The 13,594-nt window shown below is 38.2% G+C and overlaps 1 protein-coding gene across 6 annotated transcripts in view; it reads right to left on the reverse strand.

The window, feature by feature from the left end:
* Positions 1-954: 954 nt before the first annotated feature.
* Ppp3cc (protein phosphatase 3 catalytic subunit gamma) overlaps positions 955-13,594 on the reverse strand; it is a 72,747-nt gene continuing 60,107 nt past the window's right edge. For 3 of the 6 annotated variants that reach the window (XM_078030897.1, XM_078030899.1, XM_078030902.1), the window contains 4 exons: positions 11,460-11,541; positions 10,792-10,889; positions 2,589-2,618; positions 955-1,480 (listed from right to left, as the gene is read on the reverse strand). In XM_078030897.1, coding sequence (XP_077887023.1) covers positions 1,296-1,480; positions 2,589-2,618; positions 10,792-10,889; positions 11,460-11,541 — 395 coding nt within the window. In that variant the 3' untranslated portion in view covers positions 955-1,295. Of the gene's footprint in view, positions 1,481-2,588; positions 2,619-2,640; positions 2,889-10,791; positions 10,890-11,459; positions 11,542-13,594 lie in introns of those variants that run through there. The other 3 variants (XM_078030898.1, XM_078030900.1, XM_078030901.1) reach the window with 2 other exon arrangements.

The following is a 13,594-nucleotide window of genomic DNA, read 5'->3' on the forward strand; positions in this document are numbered from 1 at the left end:
GAAGGTTCTGCTAAGGGCATTTATAAAACATTTAGAAAAGTGACTTCCTTTGCAGGTGGGGTAAATCTCCTGGTATTCACAAATGAAAGTGAAAGAATCTGGCAACAGCTAAAGCTTTTTGAAAATCTTTTCCCTCCAAACTTCTAAGGGGAGTTCAAACCAATCATGCTTATGGTTAGATGGACAAATTTTAGGTAACTCTAAGAAAATCCCTCATTATTTTTTATTTGGCTTTAGTAGAATACATTAAAAAAATTTGAGAGTAAAGAAGAAACTACATTGGTATGGAAAACATTCTCCTTGGCCCTTAAAAAACAGTGTTTGAGTTTATTATGGTTTAGATGTGAGGTGTCCCCCAAAAGCTCACGTGTGAGACAGGGCATGAAGATTCAGAGAACAAATGATGGGGTTATGAAAATCTTAACCTTCTCAGTGAATTAATGCCCTGGTAGGGATCAACTGAATGGTAACTGAAGGCTGGTAGGGTGTGGCTGAAAGAGGTGGGTACTGAAGGCGTGGCTTTAGTATACATATTTATACTGGTCAGTGGAGTCTCTCTCTGCTTTCTGATCATCATGTGAGCCACTTCCCTTTGCTACACTCTTCTGCCACTGAATGTTCTGCCTCACCTCAAGCTCTGAGGAATGAAGCCTGCTGTCTGTGGACTGAGACCTCTGAAACCGTGAGCCCCCAAATAAACTTTTTCTTCTGTACAATTGTTCTGGTCCAGTCTTTAGTCACAGCCTTGAAAAAGCTGACTAAATCAGAGTTATTTGCTTAGAAGTTCTAGAATAATCATGTTTTCTATCAGAAAAGAAGCAGTTTTAGCTACTAAAATCTAAGAGGCCTTTCTCCAATGGCACTACATAGTAGGATAAGAATCTTAAGTTTGAAAAACTATTAATCTTAAATGAAAGATATGACCCTCCAAAAACAAGAGAAAAGGCTGTCTAGTTCAAGTCAGAAACCCAGGGTTGAGGTCTCCAAGGCCCTTTTATTAGGGGAAGGTCCCTTTATAGCACAAGACTTCACATATGTATTGACAACAAATTAGTTCCTAAAAATTGAGGAGGAAAAAGGGGAAAACAAAACAGATGTACTTTTTATATATTTAACATAAATTAAAAAAAATTATAAAACTGTCACCTTTCTTACAGAATAAATGCAGAATGAATTATGAATGCACCTCCAGGTTTAAGTTGTTTTGAGTTGTTTTTGTTTCATTTTCCAATAATAAATAAATAAGATTTGTTCGTGAGTTTGGGGTCCACCTGTGCAGCAGCAGGACTCTGACATCACAGGGGTTTCTTCCCTTGGTCGCTCTGGTGTGCGGGGTTTGGGCGTGCAGGGGATACTGAGTTCACTGGCCCATCGTGTTTTGTGCCATCTTTTCGGGGTGGCATTCGCTCATTAATTCGGTCCAGACCTCGGGCTTCTTCAAAACTTCGAATTTTGTGCTGAAGTGAAAACCCACTGATGGCTATAGAAAAACAGGAAAGAGGGTGGAGAGTGCTCAGTTAGGCAGCAAACAACAGCTTAACAATTTTTAGCACACAGAACATCCTAGGAACACATTGAAAGGTGGCCAGGGAGCACATAACTGGTGAAGGGAAAGGCAACATTTGATTGAACCAGTCTTGTCTAAAACTACTGCTTCCATGAGGAAGGGCAACAGAAATGGAAATGTTCATAAAAATCTCAATATGAATATTCATAAAATCTCAATGCAAATAATCATGGCAGAAGGAGACCTGGAATACAAGTAACAAGTTCTTAGCCCCAACACATTGGAGAAAGAGTTTTTTAATGGGCCAGAAACATGCTCAATGCCAGAAAAATGGCAACCCTAGGGTAACAAAACAAATTAAACAGAGAAATTGCTTCAAGCACAAATACCACATTGACCACAAAACAAAAAAGCAACAGAGAGCTATCTTTTTGTTTACAATAGCTTTTTATCTTGCACCACTGGGAACTGAATATAAGAACCATCAACACAGCTTCTAGGTATTTTCCTTCCGATTCAACTTTTGTTATCATTAAGTAAAGGAATTTCCATTTTGAACCACTTTATCTAATAAAACAAATTTATAACAGGTTTAGCAGCTCCAACAGGTTCCATCCACTTAATATATGTCTCCACCAAAAGAATGATAATTTAGCTTGAGTGCCTTAGGGCAACCTCAGAAATGAATCAAACTAAATTCTACCCTACTTTTGCCTCTGTTCTTAATAACTTTTAGTGTCATTAGATAAAGAGGCTGGCCTGTCTGAGTCTCTTAATCAAATGGATGGCTCTTATATGTGGAGGGGATATATGATTAACCTCTTCACCTCTCACCACCAGTTGCTTAAGCATAGGTCATTGCAATGACACTGACACAGTCCAGCAAGGACTTTAGCCGAGGTGAACGTCATTGAAATGAATAAAAATACAGGGCACACGAACATGGTAGGGTTATCTATTCCTTTCCTCATTGTTACAGTTCCAATGATACAATAAATAAAAGTTTTATAATGTTGAAAAAATTTTTAAAAAGTTGTAGACGGACACATGAGCACATCTATCAAGAGTAGTACGGCCATACCTTCCCGGGCCTCTACCGCTTCTACTGTGGCTGTAAGAGGGCAGGAGCAGTGGCATGCAAAAACGAAGACAGAAAAAGAATGAGTAAACCAACAGCGTTGTTGCCAGCACACACCCCAGGGGTGGGCTGCCAGCCTACCCCGTCCTGATTAGGTCCACTAGTCAGAGAAGCCACGGCTTACTGAGAGGAACTAGACTGGGTTGAAATACGAGGTCTCCAGAGATTTTATAGATTGTAAACATTCCTGGTGGCATCAGAACGTTGTTCTCTTCATCTGAAATAGCCAGTGCTGGTTTATGTCTGCATATCATATATGAAAATTATTTGTTGAATCAAACAAATTAACATCACAACTGTGTTTTAGTTTATTATATCTCAGATGATATTAAACGAGCTGCTGGGTCCCATTGAAAACACTTATTTAATACTACTTTTCTTTTTTTGCTCTCAAAGGACTTATGTGGGGGCCAAATGTCCTTTTTAATTACTTAGTTAAAAAAAGAGTGGCCTTTGAAGAACAGACTGGCATTTGGAAGGAGAGAAAAATGAGTTAGAAGTGAGGGGTTATTTCTTGTCTGAGAATGGTCTACTAAACTGGCAAAGGCCTAGAACTATTCAATTCCCATACAAATTCAGGATTAGAGAATCTAATCTGGGATTAGAGATGTGGCAGAGGCTTCTATTCAGTGTGCAAGAGAGAAGACAAATTACCTTGGCCCTCCCTCAGTGATTGAAATGGAAGCAATCTAAAAAGCAGTGCCTTCTCTTTCAGACAATAAAAAAATCTAATATATGACAAGGTGACAGGTTGTGGCAAGATCTTACTATGACAGCCCCATCATTCCCTTCAATAGCAATTTTCTTATCAAGGGCAGGGGAAAAAAACAAGCAGCAAATTTGCTGTTCTTAAGGCTCTACAGTCACCACAAGAGGAGAAACAGAACTGCAGAGCTGACTTCCTACAGCAAAGTGAAAAATGGTGCATGGAATCAACTTACAAATGCCTTTGTTTGTCCACCAAACAATGCCACCCCTCTCTAATCGCCATAGAACAAATAAACTGCACAAGAAAATGACAGTGCTTTCTAATAGAACACCAGGATTATGACTGTTTGGAGTGGGAGAATAAGCTTTTCCTAAAACTGTATGGTCTACTTAAGAGTTTAAAATCTCTGGGGCTGGGGATGTGGCTCAAGCGGTAGCGAGCTTGCCTGGCATGCGCAGGGCGCTGGGTTCCATCCTCAGCACCACATAAAATAAAATAAAGATATTGTGTCCACCAAAAACTGAAAAATAAATATTAAAAAAATTCTTTCTCTCTCTCTCTCTCTCTCTCTTTATCTATCTATCTTTAAAAAAGAGTTTAAAAATCTCCATGGTACTAGAGTGTACTAGTATCACATCTCTGTGCGCTCTCCTAGAATTGCTTTTCATATGGACATTAAGACAACACCTCATCTTAAGGGACAGTATAAGAAACAGTTATATAAAACTAACTCAATAGTTTTTTGTCTTTAACATCTTGTTGTTCTTTTTGTTTTTGGTGGTACTGGGGATTGAACCCAGGGCTTTGTGCATGCTAGGCAGGAGTTCTACCAACTGAATCACCTCACTACCCTCTTTTCTCTTTAACATATTTACTGAAATAAAATTCATATACCATAAAATTCACTTGTTTAAAGTGTGTAAGCCAATAATTTTAAGATATCTAGGGTTGTAATTTCTTTCAAACATTTTCATCACCCCTCTCCCCAAAAATCCTACTCATCTTCAGTCACTTCCCATTTTCCTCCCTTACCTCTCTTTCCCTTAACCCTCATCAACCACTCATCTATTTTCTGTATCTATTTGCCTTTCTGCATGTTTCATGTAGTGAAATCATATTATATGCTGACTCAGGTGACTGACTTCTTTCACCTGGCAGTGTTTTCAAGGTTCATGAATGTGGAAACATGTATCTGTATTTCATTCTTTTTTATGCTAAATAGCATACACACACACACACACACACACACACACAACAATGCTCATGCAGTTGACGGACATTTGGGTTGTATCCACATTTGGACTATTATGAAGAATGCCACTTATGAACATTTGCAAGTAAGTTTTTGTGAGGATGTATTTCATTTCTTGGGGGATAGAACAAAATAACTAGGACTGGAATTTCTGGATCATATAGTAACTCTGTTTATTTGAGGAACTTCCAGAGTGTTTTCTCCAAATAAGCTGCAGCATTTTGTGTCCTACTAGCAGTGTACCAGGGACTCAATTTCTCCAGAATCTCACCTTTTTTTTTTTGTTTGTTTGTTTCTTTTCAGTGCTGGGAATGGAACCCAGGGCTTTGTACATGCTAAGCAAACATTCTACCACTGAGCTCCTCCCAGCCCTCATCAACACTTTTTTTTTTTTTTTTAACTGTACCCATCGGAGTGACTGTGAAGTGGTATTTCGTTGTGGTTTTGATTTGCATTTCCTGAATGTCTACTGATGTCAAAAATCTTTTCATGTGCCATTTGTACATTTTCTTTGGAAAAACGTCAATTCAAATTCTTTATCCATTTTTTAAGTTGTGATGCCTTTTTTCATCATTCAATTGTAAAAGGTTTTTATCATTTCTAGATATCAGTCCCTTATGAGATACTTTAGTAAACACTTTCACACATTCTGTGAGTTGTCTTTTCACTTTCTTTTTTTTTTTTTTTAAGAGAGAGTGAGAGAGGAGAGAGAGAGAGAGAGAATTTTTTTAATATTTATTTTTCAGTTCTTGGCGGACACAACATCTTTGTTGGTATGTGGTGCTGAGGATCGAACCCGGGTCGCACGCATACCAGGCGAGCGCGCTACCGCTTGAGCCACATCCCCAGCCCCTGTCTTTTCACTTTCTTGACAGTACCATTTGTAGTGTAAAGGTTTTTAGTGCTGTACCACTGAAACACAACCCCAGCCCTGCAGTCCAATTTTTAACTGATCTGATTTTTTTGTCTTACAGTTTTTGTGAATTTTGTTCAGTTTTGGCTTTCCTCTTTATTTTGGCTACTAGGAAGCTTTGTGTCAAATCTGTGGCTGACTGGTGGCTTTACTTTTGATTTCTTTTGTGCTTTAATGTCACTTCACTGTATGACAGGCATACTGTAGCTCACTCCAATCCCTCTTGGAACAAGATGGAGTATAAATGAACATATGTTTTAAGGCCATGGGATATTGTTGGTTAAAAATTCTTCAAGTAAAGTTGCATGAAGAGTAAAAGGTCTTTTCTAGCCAATGCTGCAATTTGCCAATGAACCTGTGGAACTGCCTCTGATATGAAAATGATAAACTCAGTTCCTGTCAATCAATAAGAGAGAAGAAAGTCTAAAAGTTGGCAGTAACTTTAGTCAAATACTTATGGAGATTTCTATAGATTTCAGAAGGATCAAGAAATAATTCTAAATTGATTAAAACACTCATTCAGCCAGGAGGTGGTGCATGCCTGTAATCCCAGTGGCTCAGAAGGCTGAGGCAGGAGGACTACAAGTTCAAAACCAGCCTCAGCACTAAGTGAGGTACTCAGCAACTCAGTGAGACCCTGTCTCTAAGTAAAATATAAAATAGGACTGGGGATATGGCTCAGTGGTTGAGTGCCCCTTAGTTCAATCCCTGGTATAAAAACAAAACAAAACAACAACAACAACAACAACAAAAAACACCCATTCAAATGAGAAATGAAGAAAACTGATAGGTGGGACCTGAGCACAAAAGGTGACCAAGAATTATAAATTCCCAAATAACATATCTATAAAATTATTTTGTTGCTTGTTCTTAATTTTTTTGTTGCTTGTTCTTTCAAAATCTACAAAAAATTGGCTTATATTAAAACAACTTTGTAGATTAACAAATTTTCAAAACTTTTCAAGTAAGAAAGCTATAGGACATTGCTTTTTTCATTACCCATCTTACTTTTTACTTCCTATTACTCTAAAATATCCTTATTACTCGACTACTGAGCCACATCCCCAGTCCTATTTTCTATTTTATTTAGAGACAGGGTCTCACTGGGTTGCTCAGTGCCTCACTTTTGCTGAGGCTGGCTTTGAACTCCCGATCCTCCTGCCTCAGCTTCCTGAATAACTGAGATTACAGGTATGCACCACCACACCTGACCCAGAATATCTTATATGACTAATTCCCATACAAATCAATAGTGGAAAAGCATTTTGCTTAAAAAAATCTGCATACCAGATACAGCACTAATCCCTAGGGTATATAAAGAACTCAAAAATCTTAACACCAAAAAAAAACAAATAACCCAGTCAAAAAGTGGGCCAAGGAAATGTACAGACACTTCTCAGAATGATATATAATCAATCAACAAATATATGAAAAAAATGTTCAACATCTCTAGCAATTAGAGAAATGCGAATCAAAACTACTCTAAGATTTCATCTCACTCTAGTCAGAATGGCAGCTATTAAGAGTACAAACAACAATAAATGTTGGCGAGGATGTGGGGAGAAGGGCACATTCATACATTGCTGGTGGAACTATAAATTGGTACAACCAATATGAAAAACAGTATGGAGATATCTTGGAAAACTGGGTATGGAACCATGGTTTGACCCAGCTATCCCACTCCTCCGTTTATACCCAAAGGACTTAAAAATACTACTAAAGGGACACAGCCACATCAATGTTTATAGCAGCACAATTCACAACAGCTAAATTGTGGAACCAACCTAGATGCCCTTCAGTAGATGAATGGATAAAGAAATGGAGATAGATAAATAGATAGATATAACATATATATATATATATATATATATATATATATATATATATATATATATATATTAAATTAAAAGAATAAAATCATGGCATTTGCAAGTAAATGAATGGAGTTGGAGAATATTATGCTAAATAAATTAAGCCAATCTCAAAAAATCAAATGCCAAATGTTTTCTCTGATAAAAGGATGATGATCCATAATAGGGATGGGGGCGGAGTATGAGGGAATGGAGGAACTTTAGATACAGTAGCAAAGGAGAGGGAGGGGAAGAGAGGAGGCGGCGGTGGGGGGGGGGATTGGTAAAATGGTGAAATGAGATGAACATCCATTACCCCAAGTACATGTATGAAGACACGAATAGTATTATGTATAACCAGAGACATGAAAATGGGCTCTATATGTGTACTATGAATTGAAATGCATTCTGTTGCCATCTTTAACAAATTAGAATAAATAAATAAATTACTAAAAATCTGCACATTTATTCGAGGGGAAAAAACCTGCAATCTAAAATAGTTTACTGTTTCTTTCTGTGAAACTAAGGGAAATAAGAAAATAAATTAAGCTGGGCATGGTGGCATAAGAGTGTAGTCCCAGTTAATCAGGAGGCTGAGACAAGAGGATCTCTTGAGCCCAGGAGTTCCAGTTGCCCCAGGCAACATATAGAGACCCTGTCTCTTAAAAAATAAAAGACAAGGAAAAAATGTTCAGTCTTCCTTTTAAAGAGCTAAATTCTAATATTTTAGCATTCAATTTAAAAGAGAAAGAAAAAGAGGAATCCTATCCCATAAAAAAGAAAAAATGAGGGAGGTTATTCCTTCAAGTCCACAGCAGTAAAATTTCCACAGGAGGAAAAGGACTCCTGTATGTGGCAGGAGACAAGAGGAAAAACAAAGCCAAAGAAATTTCAGAAAGAGCTCCACAAAACAAAGGGAGAAAAAAAAAAAAAAAGATGTAATGCTTCTGAAAATTTTCAAGCCTAGAATTAAAATTCCAGGATGTGATGTTGTCCCTTCCCTGTTTGACCAAATCTATGTTCATCCTGAAAGCATCAATTTTTTTCATTCTAGGAATACACCAAGCCTTCTGCTTAGAAGTTAGCTCCCATATAGGTTTTAGAAGTGATATTCTAATTGAAGAGGTAACCATGGTACTAGAGGCTGCAGGCAAAGAGGTAAATACCTTCTGTGACTGAGAAACTCTAACCTCTCACAACTGTCCTCATTAAGGTATAAACTACTCATGAAATATATCATATGGACCCAAATCAGAAGTGTATAGCTCAATTCCTTTTTAAAATTTTTTATTTTGGTACTAGCGATTGAATCCAGGGGCTCTCCAGCAGTCAGTCACATCCCCAATCCTTTTTAGTTTTTTATTTTGAGACAGGGTCCTGCCAAACTGTCAAGGTTGGCCTAGAATTTGCAATCCTCCTGCCTCTGCCTCCCAAGTAACTGGGACTACAGGTGTGCATCCAGCTCAACTCTTTTTTTATTTATGCTTACACATGTGTAACTCCACAGACAAGTGATACAGATCATGCTCAACATTCCAGAAGTCCCAGGGTTCCTCTGGGTCAATATTCCCTCATCAGAGCAAGCACTACTCTGACTTCTCTTATGAATGAGTAGTAAACATCATATGCATCAGACAGTCTGTGCTCTTTTGTGTCTGGCTTCTTAAATTTACAATGTGATCCGAATAAGTACAATGCCATTTATTTACCAATTCTACCACCAGTGGACATTTGGGTTGTTTCTAGCTTGGGGCTATTTTATTTTTAACATGTTGATGAACCTTTATTTTGTTCATTTATTTATATATGATGCTGAGAATATAATCCAGTGTCTCACACATGCTAAGCAAGTGCTCTCTCACAGAGCCACAACCCCAGCCCCAAGCTTTTAATAAAGCTACAGTGGCATCCTTTCATGCATTTTTTGGTGAAATAATGTGCTAATTTCTCAGGGATATATACCAGGCATGGAACTGCTAGGTTATGGGGTAGACATGTTTAGCTTTACTACCTAACAGTTTGCCAAAGTGGCTGAACCAATTTCCAAACCCACCAGGATATCTAGTTCTAATTCTCCACAAATACTTGGTATTGTCATATTTAAAAATTTTAGCCATTCTAGTGTGTATGTAGTGGTATCTCACTGTGGTCTTAATATCCAGTTCCCAGAACAACTATATTCAGCATCCTTTCTAAGTTTATTGGCCATTCTGATATCCTCTTTTGTGAAATGCCTATTGAAACCATTTGACCAGGGGCTGGGATTATAGTTTAGTGGTAGAGCACTTGCCTAGCATATGTGAGGCACTGGGTTCGATCCTCAGCATCACACAAAAATAAATAAATAAAATGAAGGTATTTCGTCCACCTACAACTATTTTTTTAAAAAAAATCATTTGACCATATTTTAGTTTTCTTATTATTTGTGGTTCTTTGTGTACCTAGAACACAAGTCCTTTGTAAGACATATGCATTGCAAAAATCTCTCAGTTTGTGCCTTGTCTTTTCTCTTTTTTTTGGTACTGAGGATTGAATCCAGGAAAGCTTAACCATTGAGCCATATCCCCAGCCCTTTTTGTATTTCATTTAGAGATAAGGTCACACTGAGTTACTTAGGGCCTTGTTAAGTTGCTGAGTCTGGTTTTGAACTCGTGATCCTCCCTGCCCCAGCCTCCTGAGCTGTTGGGATTATAGGCGTGCATCACCACACCTGGCTTTCTTCTCTTAATTATGCATTTTCATTAAGAAATTAAAAAAAAATTTAAAACAGTCTTGCTATGTTGCCCAGATTGGTCTTGAACTCATGGGCTCAAGTGAACTTTCTGCCTCAGTCTTCTGAGTAGCTGAGACTATAGGCATGTGCTTCTGTGCCTGGCTAAGAGAAATTATTATTATTTTTTTGTACTAGGGATTCAACCCAAGGGCTTTACCACTAAGCCACATCCCTAGCCCTTTCTTATGTTTTAGAGACAGGAATAGTCTCACAGTTGCTTAGGGCCTCACTAAGTTGCTGAGGCTGGCTTTGAACTTGTGATCCCCCTGCCTCACCTCCCCAGTTGATGTAATTACAGGAATGCACCACTGCACCTGGTGATAAATTGATTTTAATGAAATTCAATTTATATTTTTCTTTTAAGATTAGTACTTGTGTCCTGCTTACAGAATCTGCCTACCCTGATGCCTATTCTCCATACTTCCTTCTAGGAGTTTTATCTTTTACATAAGTTAAAATCCACTGGGAATTAGTGTTGTCACAGAGGGAAGTAGGAGTCTAGATTCATTTTCCTGCAAATGGATATCCAATTGCTCTATCATTATTTACTGAACAATGCCTTACTTTTAATTTTACCTTGACTGCTAGGTAAGGGGGGGGGCACACGTTGCATAAGAGAGGCATCATGTAAGGTGTACTGAGTACTCACCGGTCTGAATGGTCTGCTTTCCTCCTGAGAGGACACCCAGAGGGAGGGTGCCTGTGGGAGTGAGGCCCTTGAGAGTCAGCACACTCTCACTCTCTTCCCTGCAAAGGAACATCGAAGTCCAGGTTAATGCCAGGGAGCCATCATTCAGCAAAGTCAACAGCACTCACGGGCACAGAGATGGAAAGCAGGTTCCACTACTTCTGACCCAGCCCCTAACTCAAAGAAAGGGATATTTTCTTTAAATATTTCAATTTTAAACAATCAGCCAGGTCTTGTTTTTTAATCAAGGCATTTACAGCCAGGCACTATGCTCCATACATCATTTAACTCAATCGACTTAACAACCTGTGAACCTGGTCCAATTATTATTTTCATTTTATGTACAGGAAACTGAGGCACAGAGATTAAATCCAAGACTGCACAATTAAGAGATAGAGCCAGGCTTTGAACACAGGTAATCTGGCTCCAAAATTCCCCACTAAACCACTATTTATACCACATCTAAGCTAGAACCAAGTGAATGTTTGCCTTAAGTCTAGTTCCACCTGAACTCAACATGAAGACTTGCAGTTCCAATACCAAATCCCAATTATAAAAAAACTAAATTAACTCCTAATTTACTTTCAAAATGACTTTATCCCACACTGTTGTGCCAGATTGATCCTCACCGAAGGATTGAAAAGACTCGGGCCATCTTCCCAATGGCTCTGATCTTATTCCTGATGATCTCTTTTCGAACTGAAGTACCTCCTTAGAGAATACAAAGGAAAAGTGGGTTAAAAAAATGTGTCAACAGGTTGGCTTTTAAAAAATTCTTATTTAAGAGAAACTTTTTCTTTTATAGAAATCAAGGCCTTAGTTTGTTTAAACAAAGAAACAAAGAAACAAACAAAAATAACCTGGAGGAGGGAAAAGTGAAGTAGAGAAGGAAGGGGCCACAAAAGACAGAGTAGATCTACAGGGGGTGGAAACTCCTGTGATTCTGAAATGTAAACACAGTGAAGAGTGAGACACATGCTCATGAACCTCAAAGACAGGTGCCACAGCAAAGGTCTCTTTTCAAAATTCTGTGGGTCACCTTAGGGTTGGTGCAGGGTTGGGCTGCCAAAGGGCAGGCAGGTGATCATCCAAGAAACTGTCGTCTGCATGTGAACACAAGGTCCAGCCAGCTCCCCTGAACCTAGTGAGGGTTGCACTCATTTTATAAGTTTCCCTTGCTCACACAGGTGAGTTATTTCCTCACAGCACTACTGACAAGTATGTAGTACAAATTACAAGGATGGGTATTTTATTTATTTATTTATTTATTTATTTATTTATTTTTAAATCTTTTTTTTTTTTTTTTTTAAAGAGAGAGTGAGAGAGAGGGGGACAGAGAGAGAGAGAATTTTTAACATTTATTTATTTTTTCTTAGTTCTCGGCGGACACAACATCTTTGTTGGTAAGTGGTGCTGCTGAGGATCGAACCCGGGCTGCAAGCATGCTAGGCGAGCGCGCTACCGCTTGAGCCACATCCCCAGCCCCTAGGATGGGTATTTTAGAAAGCAACATAGACAAAGTTAATGCAAGACTTCATGGCTTTTTCTCATCTAATATCTAGGAAATAGTCCATTCATGAAAGGCCAACGTCCAGGGATGCACCAGATAATGGCATTAAAAAAAAAAAAAAAAGAAAAGAAAGCTCAACCTTTCCTTCCTTACCTCCAGTCCTACTGGATGGAGCAGCAGGTCTAGAGAAAACCCAGACATTACTGCTCAAAGAGAGGATGGAGGGCTGTGTGAAATTGTTCAACTACCAATTGTAAACATTTAACTAACAGATCATGTTTGGACAGACAGCAAGTATTAAGCTCTTAGTATATTTTAGTTGGGTACCTTTTTGATAGCTTTAAATATAGTGATCTTTGAGAGAAGAGACACCAAGAAACAAAGAAATGAAAACAGAAATATGAAAAGAAATGTGAGTGTTCACGGAAGAGGAAAAAATCAAAGTGAATTGCACTGAGGGAAGCAGGCTGTAACTTTTGATATCTTAGTGCCAGAATAGAACATTAAACACAGTCATGTCTCAGTCATTTCTTCCATTTCTTAAAATCTTAATGGTTTTGGGTGAGTTCTCATTTATTTTTACCAAATATTTTCTACCTCTCATACATCATGAAAATAACATTAGACAAAGAAAAAGATGACATTTGTGGAACAAAACAAATAACAAAAATACAGGAAAGAACAGTTTACAAATCTAATGAGAACTTCATGATTTTGTTTAATGGAATCAATATCTTCTGTTATTTTCAGAGGATAGTTTCCTTTTTTAAGTTTTAGATCTTCAAAATTTCAAGTTGACTCAAGATGCTTTTTGCATTTTCTTCTGTCTCCTGGAGACTCTATTTAGGTGTTTGATAGTTCTTATTATTTGCTCATGACTCAGGGTGTGGGCTGCTGACTTTGAGCTTTATTTTGAGGGATCAGGGTAGGCCTCAGTTAGAGAACTGAGCATGCATTTGGTAATTTATTTCACTTGTTTTTATCCCCAGTTCAGAAATCTTTGGCTTACACTTTAAAAAAGAGATTAGCCTCCAGACTTGGAGAAGTGGCAGCTGCTCAGTGGCAATGAGGACTTTAACTTCTTTCATCCAATCTACTTATGTTAGCCCATCACACTCCCCCAGTTCCCAATTCTAGCAACTGATGCTGGGACTCAGCATTCCCTATTGCTAACTTGGGCTTTAGATTTCCTGAAGCAGCTGAGTCAATAATACTAAGGCGCTTGTTCTTCCAGCTTCCAAAAATTTCTATAAT

Source organism: Ictidomys tridecemlineatus, chromosome 14 (assembly GCF_052094955.1).
Source record: "Ictidomys tridecemlineatus isolate mIctTri1 chromosome 14, mIctTri1.hap1, whole genome shotgun sequence".
In the NCBI taxonomy this organism is placed as follows: domain Eukaryota; kingdom Metazoa; phylum Chordata; class Mammalia; order Rodentia; family Sciuridae; genus Ictidomys; species Ictidomys tridecemlineatus.